Raw genomic sequence first — 21,743 nt, forward strand, 5'->3', positions numbered from 1 at the left:
CTCCACAAAGCTTGCCTACAATCTACAAAGCACAAGTCAGGAGTGTGATGAAATACTGCTCACTTGCCTTGATAAGTGCAGCTCTAACAACACTCAAGAAGCTTGACAATACTTGGGACAAAGCAGCCTGCTTCATTAGCACTGAGTCATAGAGATGCACAGCATGGAAACAGACCCTTCAGTCCAACCAGTCCATGCCGACCAGATATCCCAACCCAATCTAGTCCCACATGCCGGCACCCAGCCCATATCCCTCCAAACCCTTCCTATTCATATACACATCCAAATGCCTATTAAATGTTGCAATTGTACCAGTCTCCACCACTTCCTCTGGCAGCTCATTCCATACACGTACCACCCTCTCTGTGAAAAGGTTTCCTTTTTAGGTCTCTTTCTTTCTTTCCCTCACACCCTAAACCTATGCACTCTAGTTCTGGACTCCCCTACCCCATTGAAAAGACTTTGTCTATTTATCCTATCCATGCCCCTCATAATTTTGTAAACCTCTATAAGGTCACCCCTCAGCCTCCAACGCTCCAGGGAAAACAGCCCTAGCCTCTTCAGCCTCTCCTGAAAGCTTAAATCCTCCAACCCTGGCAACACCCTTGTAAATCTTTTCTGAACACTTTCAAGTTTCACAACATCTTTCCGATAGGAAGGAGACCATAAATGCAAGCAATATTCCAACAGTAGCATAACTAATTCCTGTGGTCAATATTCTGACCAATAAAGGCAAACATACCAAACACCACCTTCACTATCCTATCTACCTGCGACTCTATTTTCAAGGAGCTATGAACCTGCACTCCAAGAACTCTTTGTTCAGCAACATTTACTAGGACCTTACCATTAAGTGTATAAGTCCTGCTAAGATTTGCTTTCCCAAAATGCAGCACCTCACATGTATCTGAATTAAACTCCATCTGCCACTTCTCAGCCCATTGGCCCATCTGGTCCAGATTCTGTTGTAATCTGCGGTAACCCTCTTCACTGCCCACTACACCTCCAATTTTGGTGTCAGCTGCAAACTTACTAACTGTACCTCTTATGCTCGCACCCGAATCATTTATGTAAATGACAAATAGTAGAGGGCCCAGCACCGATCCTTCTGGCACTCCACTGGTCACAGGCCTCCAGTCTGAAAAACTACCCTCCACCACCACCCTCTGTCTTCTACCTTTGAGCCAGTTCTGTATCCAAATGGCTAGTTCTCCCTGTATTCTGTGAGATCTAACCTTGCTAATCAGTCTCCCATGGGGAACCTTGTCGAACGCCTTACTGAAGTCCATATAGATCACATCTACTGCTCTGCCCTCATCAATCTTCTTTGTTACTTCCTCAAAAAACTCAATCAAGTTTGTGAGACATGATTTCCCACGCACAAAGCCATGTTGACTATCCCGAATCAGTCCTTGCCTTTCCAAATACATGTACATCCTGTCCCTCAGGATTCGCTCCAACAACTTGCCCACCACCGACGTCAGGCTCACTGGTCTATAGTTCCCTGGCTTGTCTTTACCACCCTTCTTAAACAGTGACACCACTTTTGCCAACCTCCAGTCTTCCGGCACCTCACCTGTGACTATCGATGATACAAATATCTCAGCAAGAGGCCCAGCAATCACTTCTCTAGCTTCCCACAGTGTTATCGGGTACACCTGATCAGGTCCTGGGGATTTATCCACTTTTAACCGTTTCAAGACATCCAGCACTTCCTCCTCTGTAATCTGGACATTTTGCAAGATGTCACCATCTATTTCCCTACAGTCTATATCTTCCATATCCTTTTCCACGGTAAATATTGATGCAAGATATTCATTTAGTATCTCCCCCATTTTCTGTGGCTCCACACAGGCCGCCTTGCTGATCTTTGAGGGGCCCTATTCTCTCCCTAGTTACCCTTTTGTCCTTAATATATTTGTAAAAACCCTTTGCATTCTCCTTAATTCTATTTGCCAAAGCTATCTCATGTCCCCGTTTTGCTCTCCTGGTTTTCCTCTTAAGTATACTCCTACTTTCTTTTTACTCTTCTAAGAATTCACTCGATCTATCCTGTCTATACCTGACATATGCTTCCTTCTTTTTCTTAACCAAACCCTCAATTTCTTTAGTCATCCAGCATTCCCTATACCTACCAGCCTTCCCTTTCACCCTGATAGGAATATACTTTCTCTGGATTCTTGTTATCTCATTTCTGAAGGCTTCCCATTTTCCAACCGTCCCTTTATCTGCGAGCATTTGCCTCCAGTCAGCTTTCGAAAGTTCTTGCCTAATTCCATCAAAATTGGCCTTTCTCTAATTTAGAACTTCAACTTTTAGATCTGGTCTCTCCTTTTCCATCACTATTTTAAAATAAATAGAATTATGGTCGCTGGCCCCAAAGTGCTCCCCCACTGACACATCAGTAACCTGCCCTGCTTTATTTCCCAAGAGTAGGGAAGTTTTGCACCTTCTCTAGTAGGTACATCCACATACTGAATCGGAAAATTGTCTTGTACACACTTAAGACATTCCTCTCCATCTAAACCTTTAACACTATGGCAGTTCCAGTTGATGTTTGGAAAGTTAAAATCCCCTACCATAACTACCCTATTATTACAGATAGCTGAGATCTCCTTGCAATTTTGTTTCTCAATTTCCCTCTGACTATTGGGGGGTCTATAATACGATCCCAATAAGGTGATCATCCCTTTCTTATTTCTCAGTTCCACCCAAATAACTTCCCTGGATGTATTTCCGGGAATAGCTTCCCTCAGCACAGCTGTAATGCTATCCCTTATCAAAAATGCCATGTCCCCTCATCTCTTGCCTCCCTTTCTATCCTTCCTGTAGCATTTGTATCCTGGAACATTAAGCTGCCAGTCCTGCCCATCCCTGAACCATGTTTCCGTAATTGCTATGATATCCCAGTCCCATGTTCCTATCCATGCCCTCAGGTTCTATCTCTCTTTCTTTCTTTCTTTCTCACTCTCTCTCCTGCACTGTCCTCACCATGTCTGCTCACCCTTTTAAAACTGCTGATGTTTTGACTTTTTTTTTCCAAAGTTCCAAAACAATGCAACAGCATATAAAACAGTAATTGTTTCTCCTGGAATTCCAGGAAATCACCTCCAACACCTAAAATACCTCAAAAAAAGGAGCAGCTCTTACAGCCAGAAATTTTTCCCATCCTCTGTCTTGGATTACCCAGAATCCAATGAGTTGGTCTGCCAAATGATGCTGAACAGAGAAGCATGCAGTGACATTTTTACTTTCCTCTCCAATGCAATTCTAATCTTGGTTTTACATTTTAAGAACTCTGAACAGGATTCTGATATTCTGCAATAAATTTTTATAGTGATTTTTATTAAAACCGGTCACGATATAAAAGGTTGTTTAAATGCAATAAAGTTACTTCAGTGTTGTCATAAAATTATCTTCGACTTGCCAAAGCACCCTCCTGAGTGCAGTGATCAGTTACTGGACATGTTAATCAATGCTTATGTTGTCCTTATTTTTTGAAGATGCCGGTGTTGGACTGGGGTGTACAAAGTTAAAAATCACACAACACCAGGTTATAGTCCAACAGGTTTAATTGGAAGCACACTAGCTCCGAAAGCTAGTGTGCTTCCAATAAAATCTGTTGGACTATAACCTGGTGTTGTGTGATTTTTAACTATGTTGTCCTTGGACATCATTTTTTTTAAGACATACAGCATTTGACAATTGTCACTACATGTGAACTACTCAGACAAGGATTTGGTTTCCTCAGTTATGTTCAATATATTTATGTTATTTTCTGTGTAGCTGGGATTTACTGATTAGTTTCTTTTTTATAGCAATTCCATGTGTTCAGAGATGTAATCCTTGTATTGCAATGCTTGGAGGGGAATTTTCAGCTTTCCCATCTCCATTTTTCCTTTCATCTTCTAAAATAATATGCACACTGCCACTGACAGATCTTCAGTACCTTTGTTTTCATTCTCAGCAATCATGTTAATAGGCTGTCCAAATGTGAAGTTGAGGGCAGATATCACAGTCAAACTATTTTCTTTCATCAGAAAATCCATGCATTAACTCAATCTAGCATATCAATGATTAATTCCTTTTATCCTGTTCCATGTTTAAGAGCATTGAATCTAATTGTAGTTAACTTTGTGACAATTCTTTTGAGAACTTAATTTAGCATAGAACCTAAACTGAACCTGGGACTCCCCCATGTTTAAGAATTCTTAGTTTCACACTGATTATTGCATTTGTAATCTAAACATCAATAAATAGATTACTTTTTCACTATTGGGAGAAAGGAATTTCATTTCTGCCCTTATTTATTTCGACCTCATTTTCCAACTCAATTATTTTAATAGATTTAAAATCTTGAGCACAAAGAATTGGCCAAAGAATCTTAGCCAAAGAATCTTACCCTATAATTTACACTAAACCCATTTTTATTCTTTCAATCGTTTATAATCATATCAAACAAAAGAATGGATATGGCAAGGTATGGGCTTTTTCAAAAGCAGCTCAACGCCATGAGTAATAAGTTTGCGTGTTCAAATTTTAAGCCTTGTTTATTTATCTTCTTTCTTTTTATCTGTTCCTTATCAAGGTTATGAAGTTGAGAAAACTAGCACAGCAGATAGCAAATTGCCGGCAATGCTTGGAGCGGTCAGGGTCTCTCATCAGTCAAGCAGAACACAGCCTGAAGGAGAATGATCATGCACGCTTTTTACAAACAGCCAAAAATGTAACAGAAAGGTGGGACAGACTTGCTGAGAATATTAGTCATTCTCTGGTTTCAACAGGCAGTCTATATATATGTATTAAGCATGAAGTACATGACTACCCATATATTGTAAAAGATAATTTCTCTCTCTGGTTTACTGAACTCATCTCCTAAGGCTGATGACTCATCTATTAATCCAACCCCAGCTGAAATCAGCTTAATCCTTAAGCATTTGGTTTATGTAGCTCAGATCAACATTGTGCAAGGCGCAGCCATGAATCTGTTGATTGTGAATTATTTAGCTCCTTCTATTTTATTATTTTAAAGTGAATAATTAATGATAAAACTTTATTTTTGGCATATAATATAATTCAACAACTTTATAGAATGGATCAGTCAGGATTTGAGAAGATATAAGTTTTTCTGGGCTTTAAGTGATCAATTGGTTTAATTTTTCATAAGGGATCAATGGTAATGGCAAGTAAATAATTTGGACAAAGACATGTCAGAGAGACCAAATTTTACGTGCTACTGTCACATAAAATTCATAGTTTCTGAACTCTGTCCTGCCAGTTGATTCAGGTGCAATTTTAATTGAAAATCATGACGTTGATTTTAGGAAAGGTTGGCCTAGCTGAATTTTCTTTCTTAGTTTTAGGAATTGAAACCAGCAACTGTGCCTCTTCCATTGTCCTTGATGTGATCTGCTAACGCAGCTTTGACTGTATAGTTCAGTTTTATAATGGTGTCCGGTTTCCTTTTGAGCTACCAAAAGAAAGGAACTCTCATTACATTTTCTCAATTTATGATGGCAAATTTGCATCACCAAAGACTCCATATGCAGCAGATTTCCTACAATATCTGTAGGCCACATTGTGAAATACGGGTGCAGTAAAGGACATTTTTCAAGTAGACTGTTCAAAATTGACCATGCCTTTTAAAAATAATTCCACATTATGATATATTTTCAAGAATTTTAATCTTTGGTTTTGTCGTTATTTCCTATATTTCTGCTGGCAGTGGTCTGTGACTGCAAAGTTAATGCAGGAGGACAGCACACAATAGCTCAGTAACTCAGGGACAATATTGCAATAGTAGTAGTGCCTTCTAGCACTAAGTATCACAGAAGAGAAAGCAGACCAGACCTTGCTATTGTTTATGCAACTATAAACATTTCCATAACATCAACTGCAAAGATTTTTGCTAAACAATCCCATGTTTCTTGGTATCCAGCAGAACCAATTACATTTTTCATTGAAGATAATTATATTCTTATCACTGGCAATGTCACATGATGTTTTTGAAAATACCATGGAGCTCAAGTTTGAGAAAGGACCTTCAGCCAATTGTAGTTGATCTTTCCAGTACCCCAGTGCTTCCAATCCAGCACATATGGACAATCCTTTTGGTCTTTGTTCAGAATTCTGTTCAAAATATTTATCACTTGAACCACCAGCTTTAAATTTACAATTGACAAAGATTGATTTCAAACCTCTACTTCTAGTTCATGGCTTACTATGAAATAATACTGGAGTTACTTTATGTAGACATTATTACTTGAAATAACTCAAGGCTTGTAGTGAAGTTTTTTCTGGTGTATAGAGCTTAGAAGTCTATAATATTTGATATGGTTCTCCTCTTTATACTAGGAATCGATAGTGTTGCTTTCCTTTGCATCTGTCCAATAGATGGATTTTTGTTTGTGACAGAGGGCTGGATATTATATACCCTAACTCTCTGTGTTTTCGGTGGTGGGAGTTGTGTATAAAATAGGGAAGAGGCTCAATACACCACCTTCTCACCCACTCCTGAACTCTCCACTTGATATGGAGGATGAGTTGGTGCTGGAATCAGCAGCCCATCCACCATATGTGGATAAAAACAACTAAAAGTTAGCTGAGCTTGGTAAAAGATTGATAGAACCCAATATTACCCTTCTCAGTCCTTAACATGATTGACATAAACACCCAGTTGGGAGTGGGATGTCCTTTTTCGCAATTTTTTTAAAAATGCAGGGAGGAGAGGAGCTGAGCACTATCTTTGGTGGGAATGCTTTGCATAGTTTGGTCACTCTCCCCAAAGTTAGTATCCCCCCTTCCTCTCCCTCCCATTTAACTCCCAACCCCTGTCCCTTCAAACCCAAAACTGTCTGAATCTGTTCTGAAGAAAGGTCACTGGACCAGAAACATTAACTCTGCTTTCTCTCCACATGTGCTGCCTGACCTGCTGAATTTCTCTAGCAGTTTCTATTTTCATTCAAGGTCTGTTCATTTGCAGCCAACAATCTTTCTGAATTTTCTCTACATCGACTGAAATTAATGCTGACTACTGTTCTACTTCTCCATTCTAGTATTCTATTAATCTTTAATCGCTCCTACATTTTGTGTAGATATTGAAAATGACCAATCCATTATGTGCAGTTTTCTGCCTTTTCTTACTGTGCTAATTCAATTCCATTCCATATCTGGCTTGTGTGTGCTAAAATGCTATCAACCAAACAAGTTTGACCTTCAAGAGTTGGGAGAAGCAAGTGGTTTTTTTAAAAGAAATTCTGTTGAAAACAATATGTTTTAATCCCTCAACGGTTTTAAAATAATCTTGATGACAATGAACAATGAGGCCTAAAGTTTTCTAACACTTTAAAAATTGTTTTACAATAAAGTACTACTTCGATTATTCTCTGATTCTTGAAAATTAATGTCTCTTGTGCTTTGGCAGGGTTGCTATGGCAACAGCATCTTCTCAAGTTCTGATTCCAGACATTAACTTGAATGAAGCTTTTGAAAATTTTACCTTAGATTTTTCAAGGGAGAAGAAATTACTTGAAAGCTTGGATTATCTTACTGGTAAGAATATACGAACAATGGTGAAAAGTTTCTTTGGCATTTGTTATTACCCTATGAATATCCTGGTAGTAGGTCTCTAGACAGACACCTTTCTCTGGAATTAAGTCACAGGAAGGTTTTGGGGTTAAACTCTGTAATGTTGGGCTAAGGCCTCTAAGTGATCTTTAATTGGTGATCTTTAATTGATCATTAAAAGGTCTCAATTAATGGCTGGGTAGGAAGGTTGGCCATACCCTTTCTCACCCAGAATTTATTTCTGGTAGAGTTGGGAAGATGGCAGGAATTCACTGACACAACTTCATAATTAAGTGCACGCTACCGACTATATTGCCACCTTTTGAAACACTAGATGCAGCTTTTATCTCCATGCCTTTTCCCTCTATATATCATTCAGAGGATATCCATGTTGACTTAAACCTTAAGCTTTGGCATCCTTTGCCACCTCAAACCTACCACCTCCATTTCATCATTTAAGGATTTTGAGTTGAATTCATTTCAGAAATGCATGTTGGTTTTGTTCAAAAGCCCAATTCGTCAAACATTTCTTATAAAGTGACTCATCATATCATTGCATTTCAATTCTATTACTTAAATGCTTCACATTATCAGAATGAGGAGCAGATGGAGTGAATAGCTGGTGGTAGAAATGAGAGTAAAGATCAATGAGGTGTGAAAGAATGATGAAAAAAGGTTGAGATTTAATTTTTTATCTGCATATATGAAGATTTGAAACATGCATGCAATAGAGCTTGAACTTGGGTAAGTTGAAATATATGTACATGGAGTATGGCTATGGCATATTTGAGGACACAGCAGAAGCTCTCTAATATATTTGATAGCACTTTGGGTTGGAAACACTTCCTCATGATTATAAATATGAATCCATAGAATCATAGAAGCTCTAAACCATAGAAGCAGGCCATTTTGACCGTCAAGTCCACACCGACCCTCCGAAGACGTGCCACCCACATCCCCACACCATCACCACCGCCCTATCCCTGCAACCCTGCATTTCCCATGGCTAATCCACCTAGCTAGCATATCCCAGGATACTATTGGAAGTTTTGCATGGCCGATCCACCTAACCTGCAAATCTTTGCACTGTGGAAGGAAACTGGAGCACCCGGAGGAAACCCATGCAATCATAGAACGAATGTGCAAACTCCACACACTGTGCCAGGGACTAAGATTCCCCAAGGCTGGAATCTTAGTCCCTGGCACAGTGAGACAGCTGTGCTTTCAGATAATCAAAAAAACCAGGAACTAATCTTAATGGCTGAATCTTTACCAATTTTAGTTGAGTTCAGTCTCTGAATTACTCCAATCAAGGAGTTACACATTGACTTGCTGCTGACATAATCAACTTCACGCTCTGCTGAGCTCAGTAACTTCTGTTTATATCCAGAATAAAATCTGGAAACTGAATTACAACATTTTGGTGAATTTTGCAGACAATGAGCCAAGGCATGCACCAAGATTACAAGAGATTATTGTAGCTGTCAGTGTAGGAATGGTCTGAGGGACTCAGTCTAAAGCTTTTAGTTCAACCAGCTTTGATGTTGTATGATAATTCAGCTGCTAACAAGGTGGTACCAGATGACATGACATCACCTGCTTGTATCTATCAACCAGTACTCTATTAAAATCCCTGATCACATGCCTTTAGGTAAAACAGGATGTACAGTATACTTTTTATTATCTCTTAAGGGCTTGGAACAAGCTTTAAACTGGAGTGCCTCTTTGGATACAAAACACAGTTGAACCTGCTGTAATTCAACTTCATGGGAATATTTTCTTTATGCTCATGAATATGATACATTCATGAAATTGAAGCTCGCACAGTTTCAGCCATCTTTCAAATTCTCACAGCTTGTTTACTGCTCTGTTTTATTGGTATTTCAATATTAGAGTAGATTGACTTAATCTTAGGTGCTCAGTTAATGCAAACCTGCTGGTTACTTTCATAATATTGCCTTCTGCCATATGTAATCATGTTGACTTTTAGTTCTTTCCTATTCCCACATTTGGAAATAATATGTCATTCAAAAAATTGTGATACTTTTAAATGTATATAATACCTGTCTCTTTTAAATGCTGCTGTTTTAAGCAGAACCTTCTTCAGAAGACAAGGCTGCTCTATATTTCTAGCATGTCCTGTTCTTGTTTACAATTTCTATATTTATTATCTGTTATGTCTCAGTTACTGGAATTACTATTTCTACAGTTGAAAGTGATAACAGATGTTTCTTGCATTCTGATCTATGCAGTGTCATACCTAGATCCACCCCATCTACCCTTAGCAAAGTTTCTCATCCATCAAAGTTACGTTCAGTGACATGATATTTCTGTTGATTTATAGGTGCCATTTATACTGTAGGGAAAAAAATGTAGTTCACTATTTACTTTGATATCCTAAGTCCTTGTCCCAATTACCTGGCAAAGGTAGCGAGGTTTGGGTTGCAAAACTTGGCGACATGAAGAAAAATTTAGGTTTTAGTTTTAATGGGTACGAATATAACTGGAGGAAAGTGATGATGGATGGTGTCAGACATAAGTATTTTTCCACTCTTACCAATATAAAATTAACTTTGAAAGAAATCAAATCAAATGAATAATATAGTTGTTGATAAATATGAAGGGTTAAGTAGTAGGGTAGGGAGGAGCCACAATGTGGAAACAAAAATGGAAATAGATCAGGTAACACCACAGTAAGGAAGGAAATATGTAATTTCAGACATAATTCATTATTCAGTTTAACCTCATTCCTTTCAATGACAATGCTGCAACCCTCAATAAAGTCATTAACCTGCTATATATTTTAAATTATAGCTCATTTTCCTTTCCTTCAATATTGACCACTCTATTTTCTTCGCTGTTACATCTGTTAGAAACCACTTAGGAGGATTGAACTGACTACATTTGCTGCTGTGGTCACTGAAGGAGTTAAACAATGTTTGCCAATTATATAATTTAGACATTATGAAGTTCAGTATTGTGTCATTTCAGAAACAAGTCAGCCAGATTCAATTTTTTAAACAAATGAAAAGCTAGTTTATTGCAAATGAAGTTACTCTCGGAAAGATTCAATTATTTGCAAGCAGTTTAAAATTGGCAAATCTATCCAATTCTGAAAATTTGTTGCTGGAAAAGCGCAGCAGGTCAGGCAGCATCCAAAAACAGGAGAATCAACGTTTCGGGCATAAGCCCTTCTTCAGGAAGAAGGGCTTATGCCCAAAACATCGATTCTCCTGTTCCTTGGATGCTGCCTGACCTGCTGTGCTTTTCCAGCAACACATTTTCAGCTCTGATCTCCAGCATCTGCAGTCATCACTTTCTCCTCGAAAATCTATCCAATTGCCCCACTTGACAATAACACCCTGGAACACAACTTCCCAAATTGGAGGGGGGGGGGGCGTAAAATACTTAAAATGCTACAAAAAAATGTAAGTACTTTGGCCCAAGTAATGGTTAAATTTTGGATTAAAAACCTACTCTCGATTTGTCTAAATGCTTGTCTGCAACAGAAATCACTTTCTAAAGTAGTGTTCCTTTTTGAATCAATTCTGATTGACTGAATTATCTTTTCTTGGAGACACTGATATAAGTTCAGATTTCTCCTGTAAGAATGTGGCAAGGTCTTGAGTTTTCAACCCGTACATGTTGATGATAGATGTTTCAGGGGAAAAAATAGTGCTGAGGCTGTTTCCCTTGTGATAAGTTTTTCATCCATACACTGGATCACATGATGGCTCTCTGAAAACATCACAGGATCTCTGCCTGTGTCTGGTAGGGTATGTTCTTTATGAATACGCTATTTTTGCTGCTGTAGCCAATATCCTCTGAACTAAAAGATATTTTGAAAATAAGTCTCAAACCATTATATGTGTAGGTAATATATATGTCTATATGTATTTTCAGATGTTATAAATTAATATTTTAGGTAAACCTTTCATAACATATCCAACAATAAAAATGTATACCATTTTGGTGAAAGCATTTTCACAGTGCCATTCATGGAAATAATATCTGCCACATCGTTTTTGCAGCCCCAAATCCTCCAAGCATTCGAGAAGAGCTCTGCACAGCATCTCATGACACAATTACTGTTCATTGGACCTCAGAAGATGAATTCAGCATCGTTTCCTATGAGTTGCAGTACACTATCTTCACTGGACAAGCAAATTTTATCAGTAAGTTTTAAAAAGATTACAGAAGCCTGTACTAGATTGGGTGTTTTTTTTTATGATGGTGGACTATTGTTAATACTATCAAAGTCCATTAATGAAGACTTTCTGATCCCACTAAAATTCTCACAGCCCCATAATACAGAGGGTGGGCCAGTGTCAGGTGTAGCAGCTCACTCACTTTATGCCAATTTTGTAACTTTAGACACCTAATTTTTCAGATTTGAGCTCAACTAATTTTGCACCAATGCCTTTGATATTCATGCTTTCAGTAAAACACTTGCGCGCGCGCTCTCTCTCTCACTCTCATTGATCATTTTCCAATACAGACCAGTTCCCACACAACCAAGAGACAGTACAGGGTAAAAACAATGACTGCAGATGCTGGAAACCAGATTCTGGATCAGTGGTGCTGGAAGAGCACAGCAATTCAGGTAGCATCCGAGGACAGGCAAAATCGACGTTTCGGACAAAAGCCCTTCATCAGGAATAAAGGCAGAGAGCCTGAAGCGTGGAGAGATAAGCTAGAGGAGGGTGGGGGTGGGGATAAAGTAGCATAGAGTACAATAGGTCAGTGGGGGAGGAGATGAAGGTGATAGGTCAGGGAGGAGAGGGTGGAGTGGATAGGTGGAAAAGGAGCTGGGCAGGTCGGACAAGTCCGGACAAGTCAAGGGGACAGTGTTGAGCTGGAGGTTAGAAACTAGGATGAGGTGGGGGAAGGGGAAATGTGGAAGCTGTTGAAGTCCACATTGATGCCCTGGGGTGGAAGTGTTCCGAGGCGGAAGATGAGGCGTTCTTCTTCCATGCGTCTGGTGGTGAGGGAGCGGCGGTGGAGGAGGCCCAGCACCTCCATATCCTCGGCAGAGGGGGAGTTGAAATGTTGAGCCACGGGGCGGTTTGGTTGATTGGTGCGGGTGTCTCGGAGATGTTCCCTAAAGCGCTCTGCTAGGAGGCGCCCAGTCTCCCCAATGTAGAGGAGACCGCATCGGGAGCAACGGATACAATAAATGATATTAGTGGGTTTGCAGGTAAAACTTTGGATGTGGAAGGCTCCTTTAGGGCCTTTGATGGAGGTGAGGGAGGAGGTGTGGGCGCAGGTTTTACAGTTCCTGCGGTGGCAGGGAAAAGTGCCAGGATGGGAGGGTGGGTCGTAGGGGGGCGTGGACCTGACCAGGTAGTCACGGAGGGAACGGTCTTTGCGGAAGGCGGAGAGGGGTGGGGAGGGAAATATATCCCTGGTGGTGGGGTCTGTTTGGAGGTGGCGGAAATGTTGGCGGATGATTTGGTTTATGCGAAGGTTGGTAGGGTAGAAGGTGAGCACCAGGGGGGTTCTGTCCTTGTTGCGGTTGGAGGGGTTGGGTCTGAGGGCGGAGGTGCGGGATGTGGATGAGATGCGTTGGAGGGCATCTTTAACCACGTGGGAAGGGAAATTGCGGTCTCTAAAGAAGGAGGCCATCTCGTGTGTTCTATGGTGGAACTGGTCCTCCTGGGAGCAGATACTGTGGAGGCGGAGGAATTGGGAATACGGGATGGCATTTTTGCAAGAGATAGGGTGGGAAGAGGTGTAATCCAGGTACCTGTGGGAGTCGGTGGGTTTGTAGAAAATGTCAGTGTCAAGTCGGTCGTCACTGATGGAGATGGAGAGGTCCAGGAAGGGGAGGGAGGTGTCAGAGATGGTCCAGGTAAATTCAAGGTCAGGGTGGAATGTGTTGGTGAAGTTGATGAATTGCTCAACCTCCTCGTGGGAGCATGAGGTGGCGCCAATGCAGTCATCAATGTAGCGGTGGAAGAGGTGGGGAGTGGTGCCGGTGTAATTACGGAAGATCAACTGCTCTACGTAGCCAACAAAGAGACAGGCATAGCTGGGGCCCATACGTGTGCCCATGGCTACCCCTTTGGTCTGGAGGAAGTGGGAGGATTCAAAGGAGAAATTGTTAAGGGTGAGGACCAGTTCGGCCAAACGAATGAGAGTGTCGGTGGAGGGGTACTGTTGGGAACGTCTGGAGAGGAAAAAACGGAGGGCTTGAAGGCCCTGGTCATGGCAGATGGAGGTGTAGAGGGATTGGATATCCATGGTGAAGATGAGGCGTTGGGGGCCGGGGAAACGGAAGCCTTGGAGGAGGTGGAGGGCGTGGGTGGTGTCTCGAACGTATGTGGGGAGTTCCTGGACTAGGGGGGATAGGACAGTGTCGAGGTAGGTAGAGATGAGTTCAGTGGGGCAGGAGCATGCTGAGACAATGGGTCGGCCAGGGTGGTCAGGCTTGTGGATCTTGGGAAGGAGGTAGAACCGGGCAGTGCGGGGTTCCCGGACTATGAGGTTGGAAGCTGTGGGTGGGAGATCTCCTGAGGTGATGAGGTTCTGTATGGTCTGGGAGATGATGGTTTGGTGATGGGGGGGGTGGGGTCATGGTCAAGGGGGCGGTAGGAAGAGGTGTCCTCGAGTTGGCGTTTGGCTTCAGCGATGTAGAGGTCAGTGCGCCAGACTACCACTGCGCCCCCTTTATCCGCTGGCTTGATGGTGAGGTCGGGATTGGAGCAGAGGGATTGGAGGGCTGCGCGTTGTGAGGGTGAGAGGTTGGAGTGGGGGAGGGGGGTCGACAGGTTGAGGCGGTTAATGTCCCGGCGGCAGTTGGAAATGAAGAGGTCGAGGGCAGGTATTAGGCCAGTGCGGGGTGTCCAGGTGGATGCAGTGTGTTGGAGGTGGGCGAAGGGGTCCTCGGAAGATGGGCGGGAATCCTGATTGTGAAAGTAAGCTCGGAGGCAGAGGCGACGGAAGAATTGTTCGATGTCACGGCGTGTATTAAATTCATTGATGCGTGGACGGAGGGGGACGAAGGTGAGTCCTTTGCTGAGGACTGATCGTTCGTCCTCAGTGAGGGGGAGGTCTGGAGGGATGGTACAGTATAGATTGAGGCATTCATTTCTGTTTCTGCCTGCAACACACTATTGGAACCTGATGGCCTCTGCAAAAACTAATCATCATCTCTAGTGCACTCCTGTGAGCAATGATAACCTGCGTTTCTCTTTTGCTCGCCCTTCATCCTTAACCTCCAGCAATAAATATAAGGAGTTCACGGATTTCATTTTTCACTAAGAGCCAAGACTCTGTTTTGCTGCCTAGTGTGGACAGGAAATCTACTTCCTGGTTTGATTAGAAGAATCTTGTATAGTTAACAAGATATAGCTTACTTCATGATAGAAACAATGTACAAGTTATACTGATAAGGTAGGTACTGTTGCTGAGGCTTTGAAAGAGTCTGAGATGATAGATTTCACTCCTTTAAAATTCTCACAAATTACTTATGGCACTCCTGCTTTTTCAGAACCTTTTAACAACAGCTCCCCTAATTTTTATTTAACATTACACATTTGTGGTAAAATTACATTTACAGGACTCCATCTTCCCCAAGTCTCTGATATTACAAATTCAAGCAATATGGAGTTTTCACTATTCTCCTGAGATGCATTATTTTCTGACTTGCAAGACTGGTCGTTTGCTTGGTGGAAGACCATTGCTTTGATTTTCTTCCTGCCTATCTAAAGTCTGTTGCTCCCTTGTGTAATTAAGTTCCGCAGGGGATTCATCTCAATTGATCAGTGGTAGATAATTAACTTGTAATGGTGTAAGGTTCCTCAGTTCCTGTTTGGGAACCCTTTGATTGGACAAGCAATATACAACCTTTGTTGGTCTGTAGATTTTTGGATGACCATATCTTTGTTGTTCAAATCCCTGAGCCACACTTGTTGCTTCCCTCCACTCCCACACCAATGTAATAACAGTTTCACATGGTAGCACCTACTGTAGAATGTGGTCTGAGAACCCAATAGGACTGTTCTCCTTGTTCTCTCTATCTTGATAATCCTGTAAATATAAATATAGATACTTTTGATAGGACCAGGAGCTGAGAATTTAGCTTCCTTCCCATCAGCAACTCAGTGTTAGTGGGTGAATGCATCTGGTATTCTCCAAGACCTGATCCCATCTTGAGATTTCCATGTAATTATGGGTATCTCGGCATGTTCAGATCCCGAAATGGCTGCAGATTGGCTGGAAAACTTATTAGCAAACTGTGGCCCGTTGTCAAAAATGACCACATCAGGTATACTGTCTGTAGCAAATATCTCACTAAGACTCAGAGAACCGCATTCATAGTCATGGTATCCAATTACTTAGACTTTATCTTTTGGGAGAAATAATCAATGACAATGACCAGTTCTCTTCTATCAGGCAAACAAATCTGTGCCGTACGTTCCCATGGTCTGGCGGAGAATGTGTTTATATCAATAGCCATCATTGTTTTGATTTGTGGTTGACACAGGTAGCAATTGACCATTAGATCCTCAAAGTCCTTGGAGATCCTACCAAGCCACATCACACACCAAGCTCTGACTCTGCACTTTATGATCTCCATGTGTTTCTGGTGAAGCTTGAAGTGAAGTTGGAATGGTCAGTTGCTTGTCATATATTAGTATGTTACCCACAATTGTAAAATGCTGCTGATAAAAGTATGATTTATGGTAAATCTGTTCAATCTTTGATCTGGTCAACCTTCTGCACAGCACCAACAGAGATTGAGGCATCCCTGATCCTCAACTGCTCCTATCTGATCTGAATCGGTCGATTGCAGCTTGCTGACCATTGTACCACCATGGGCTGAGTGGATGACTTGGTTTCATAAATAAACTAAATATCATGCCTTGTCAGGTTGTCAGCCAACACTCTGCAGACAGCATCTGCAGTTATTTGCAGTTACATTATTTCATAAGCAAACCTCATATGACAAAGTCAGAATCTTTGTGTATTCCTGGAGGCATCTTTACCAGTTCCTTCTCATCCAGCAGAGAAATTGGAGCTTTGGAATCCATTTCTATGACCATTTTCAGACCAAGGATGTAGTCTGAACATCTCGTGCAAACCCATATAGCCAAGAAAGCTCCCTCTTAAATCACAGCATATCTATTTTTTGCATGATAATGCTCATGATGCATAATAGAGAGATTTGTGACTGCCATCTGGTAGCTCATAGAAACACATTGCTCCTAAGCCTATAGCAGGATTAGAAAGGATGGATTGTAGTGGGGTAAGACATCCATGAATATCAGCATATCCTTGATCCTCATTGCATTCTCTTGATACAGGTTACAACAACATCCTTGTGTCTCCTAAGAGGATTGTTTGAGGTGTTCTGTAGTAGTTGCTAAGGCAGGCAAACATTTTACCAACTAGTTTACCATCGTGAAGAATCTTTGCTGATCCTGATGTATTTGATCTGAAACCTTGGATTAATATTTATATTTCTATAGCTGTGCCATGTGATGCGGCTTAACATGGCAGTGATGCATAATCAGAACTGTTAATTAACTTTTTTAAACTTACTGCTTTTTCAGCTTGGATTACTACACTGATCTCAACTCACCACCACTTCCACAAACCACCTCCCTACAATGCAGCCTTTATTTGCTTTTGATTTACCAATTCTCCTCCAGGGAGACCAATGGTCTCCATTACATCACATTCTTTATAAGGTCTGAAATGCTTTTACCATTCTTTGGCCTATTTCTTTCTTGTTGAAAGTTGTCATAAGGGTTTCTTCTATAGAGTTTTAAATCGTCAGTTCCTACCTGTTGCTGACTGTAATGCGTTGTATGCTACTTAAAGTCTGAAGATCTCACACCACTGAAATGTAAGCAGTCAATTCAATTCTATGCTACTACCAACTATGTTGTATGGCGTGCCAGCTCAGTACACTGTAGGAACTGCTGCTTATGATGAAGGTTGTTACCACCATCCTTTTCAGATATTGGCAACATAATCTCATGTAATAGAGGAAAATCTTCCTTATCTAGTTAGAGTATTTTTGTCGTCCAGTTACAGTTTATTGCACATTAACAATTATATACAGGTTACATTGATTTGATAGGCAATGAGGATGACCAGATGTTAGGTCTTCACTCCTTCGAGATCTCCTAAGTGGTTTTACGCATTATTCCATATGATATCATTGCAATGGGTGGTGCTTATGACACTGCTCAGTATTAATTCTTTCAGATACCTACAATAGTATTTCTACAAAGTGATTGATTACTTCCTTGTGGCCATCATCATGGTGCACTATGCTTTCTCATCCTTTTCCATCTCCCTTCAGTCTTTGAAATTATTGCCACACTTCTCTTCCCAGCACCATTCCTCTTTTTCCATTCAAATGTTTCTGACTTGGCTAGCTCCGCTCTTACTGATGAAATGGTACGCAGACAATTTTCTGTACTCATTTCTCTCCAAACCAAATACAGCTATCTTGAATTCCATACTTTGACTCTTGGTCTGCCCCTTCACCTCTTAATCCATCTGTTCTGCTATTTCATCAGGCTGAAGTTGACTGTTTGCAACACTATTGTCCCATTTGAGTCCAGAATTTGTGTCTCATCCTCGCATCACAAAGACCAAATAATTCCACTTCTATCCCATATTGTGCTGAAATCTTCAACTATGCCTTTTATTAACTTCAGACTTAACTATTTTAATTCTCTTCTGACAGGCTGTCATGCTCAATAAATTTCAGTTCCTTCAAAGCTTTTCTGTCTATATTCAAACACTCACCATGCCCCATTCATCTATTGACTTGACTTTGTGCTGGCTAACTTACATTGGCTCTCGATCTCCAAATAACTTCCAGTTTTAAAATTCTCATCCTTCTATTCCTTTCCCACCCTAATTTTCTACCGTAACTGAGCTATTTCTACCAACCCTACACCAACATCATTCCCCTCCCTGCCACTTCTCAAACTATTTGATCCCCTGATTATGGCTTCTTGGGTATACTCACTCACTACAGAGCAACATAGGTGGCCATGCTTTTAGCTATCTAGGCAGTGACTTCTAGAAATCTATTCCTTGACCTTACGCTCTTTTGATATCCATCTTTTGACCAAACTTTTATTCATCTCTCCCAATAAGTCACTTTTTGGCTTTGTGCCAAGTTTTGTTTTTGATTATGTTCTTGTAAAAGGTCTTGGACACTTTCTACATTGGAGGCCCTCCGTAGATTTAAAATTACTATTAATTACAGTGAGATGTAATTCCCGACTAGATTTGCAGAGTACAAGTAAACAAATGTATAGCATTGCTGCTATTTATCACATAATGGTAAGAATGACTGGGAGGAGGTTTGGGAGACATTGACTGACGTGATGGGTAAATGTGTGAATGTAAGCCCATTGCATTCTCCAGGTGTGTACTCAATTTTGCCATAAGTAACTACTGTTCCGTTCACTAACAAGAGACCAGCCTAAGGCATTATCTTTATTATACACAATTGGTTTTGTGTTAATGTTTTAAATTTTTCCTAATGGTCTAATGTGCTAAAAAAGTTGACCATTTTTATGCAAGTATTATGCCACTTAAGGCTAGTCAACTGCAATTGATCTACAATGAGATCTCATCTTAAGATTTTATTTATCAGCCTATGTTAAGATGCGAATCATCAAGACTTGAGTTTATATTCATTTCTTTTAATCATTTTGAGAAATAGCCATTATTTTTGTCAGTGTTGCTGGGCAGCTTTTGCACACTGCAATTTTACATCAAGAATTAGGAGCTCTTAAGTGGTGACATGAGGAAAATTATTTACATCATGTTTACAAATTGTCATTTTTATTTCTACTTTAGTTTTTAAACAAATTCTGATACCACACTCAATATATGTGCACTACACTTCAGGAGGCAATATTTCGAGCAACCTTATCTGCTCTGATTGTTTTTCCAACTTTGGATATCTTTGCAAAATGGTTATACATAGAATGTTGTGAATTCATAAAGGGTATTACTATGAATTCACAATGACAATTGTTTCTAGCAATGCTGCTCTGGTTAGGGATTATGGATAGGATGAAGAGAATACCAAGCACGGTACAAGGATTTGGTTTTTTTACCTCTTTCCACCAGTATATTGGACCAGGATCACAGCTTCCATTATTCTCAGAGCAGTACATGTGTTTTTCTTTAGAGAGTCGAAAGAATTGTTTCCTCGTACCTGAACAACTGTTTGGTAGAAACTGGTTATGTTAATGAAATTGTAATACAGAGGCCTGGACAAATAATGCAGAAATGAGTTTTAATCTATAGTGATTGTGAATTTTTAATTTCAGTTAACCTAAATAAAATCTAGTGCTAGAAATGTTCATAAAACAACTGCATTGTCATAGCAACCCAACTGATTCACTGACATACTTTGAGTGGAAAATACTTTGACCTTACCCTGTCTGTGACACCAGACTTACAACAACATGCTTGACTTTTAATTGCATTCAGAACTGAGGAGCTACAATATATGATTGTAGAAAAAGAAAGGTATAGCAATGGGCAATAAATGCTATTTTGGCAGCAACACTGACATTCTGCGACAGCACTAAAAGCAAAACCTTTCTCAGCTGGCACAGCATTGTCTTGTGCAATCGAAATCACTGCAGCTTTTGCCTCTATCTCCTTGCTGGCAACCTCAGGGGAGGTCAGTAACATCAGTCTGTCTCGCAGTCATGCTTGCACTAAACAGGAGACTGACACTGTTTGCTACATCATATGCTTTTCTTACTTTACCCACGAGCAGGCAAACTCTGTGGTTCACATAGCTTACAGAAATCCCACCAGTCTAAGTACAGCTGACTGCACTCAGGTTCATCTGCTAGCTCCTTCATCTGCCCACATGTGCCTTCATGAATCAGAGAGACGTTTATTCCATGTATATGTAACTGTGGTCGGTTACCAACAAGACATCACATGAAACTTTACCTGCTTCCTGACAGCTGTCAAATGTCTTTACATTGCACCTAATCCATGCCTCACTATTTCATATCCACTCATTCGTGTAATCAATGAAAATCACTCCAGTTCTGTTTCCATATCCTGCTAAAATGGTTTACTTTCAGGAATAACATTGATTTTTAAATTAATGTAACATGTCATTAAAAGTGCAAGAAAATCTGGTTTACAGGAACAACCACAGGGAGTTGAATGTTCTGACAGGCTCCAATTACTTGACCCACTGAGTTTTGTCGTCTTTGTAAACTGCATATCAAAGTCACATGTTCTTGTCCTGCTCCAGTTTTGGAAAGGAACACCATGGATCCAAAGTGCGTCAGAGATTTGCAGCTGTGGGATGGACTAGGACTTTCTGACTAGTGGTAGAGATTAGTAATTAGAAAACTGGAAAATATCTCAATGCCATGTTCCCATGATTTTTAAAGTTAATGGCTATAAATTTCCCCTCTGTTTCCCGTCACTGGGGGTCCAACACAGATTTATTAGAATATTAATACAAAATTGGCTATGCAGGACATTGAGGAAACATAACTGTGCGATAAACAAGAGTGATGGAAGTCAAGAATAACATTACTAATTTTCTTTGTCTTAGTATATGAGCCCATACCTGCTCTTCGTGAAAACGCAGTTTTACTTCTGCCAAGGTGCTCTATGGATACTGAAAGAGGGGAAGAGAAACCTGGAAAAACAAGTTTCCAACTTTGTTTTCTGAACGTTATCCCCCAGTAAATGGACAAAGATCTGGAGTGTCTTGTGCAACACTTTACCTGTTGGCAACGGTTTTTTTTGGGAAGTGTGGGATAACTTCCAGTGACGACAAGATGAAAAACTACCCTCAACAACATTCATTATACACAAAATGATTCTCTCCTATTCTCTCTGTGCCTTGACTTCAATTTATCTTCACCCCCATGCTCCTAATTCAATTCTCTCCTCAGCTTCATTTCCAACGCCCCTCTCCCAAGTCCCTCCTCCCTACCTTTTATCTTAGCCTGCTTGGCACACTTTCCTCATTCCTGAAGAAGGGCTCATGCCCGAAACATCGATTCTCCTGCTCCTTGGATGCTGCCTGACCTGTAATGTTAATGGCACAGGCTGATGTTCTTTAAACTGGAGCTCCTACCACTGCAGGAAGTACAGGATGTTGATGGCACTGACATCACTGATGTGCACCTGGAACAGGAAGTCAGCAC

The 21,743-nt window shown here is 40.7% G+C and overlaps 1 protein-coding gene across 5 annotated transcripts in view; it reads left to right on the forward strand.

The window, feature by feature from the left end:
- The window catches only part of LOC122557236 (putative E3 ubiquitin-protein ligase MID2), a 401,669-nt gene that overhangs the window by 364,356 nt on the left and 15,570 nt on the right, over window positions 1-21,743 (forward strand). For all 5 annotated transcript variants that reach the window (XM_087992043.1, XM_043704700.2, XM_043704699.2 and 2 more), the window contains exons 5-7: window positions 4,589-4,737; window positions 7,424-7,551; window positions 11,598-11,741. In XM_087992043.1, the coding sequence (XP_087848169.1) occupies window positions 4,589-4,737; window positions 7,424-7,551; window positions 11,598-11,741 (421 nt within the window). The remainder of the gene's footprint in view (window positions 1-4,588; window positions 4,738-7,423; window positions 7,552-11,597; window positions 11,742-21,743) is intronic.

This window comes from Chiloscyllium plagiosum, unplaced genomic scaffold, assembly GCF_037043375.1.
Source record: "Chiloscyllium plagiosum isolate Xiang-an unplaced genomic scaffold, Cpla_swu_hap1 HiC_scaffold_11, whole genome shotgun sequence".
Taxonomy (NCBI): domain Eukaryota; kingdom Metazoa; phylum Chordata; class Chondrichthyes; order Orectolobiformes; family Hemiscylliidae; genus Chiloscyllium; species Chiloscyllium plagiosum.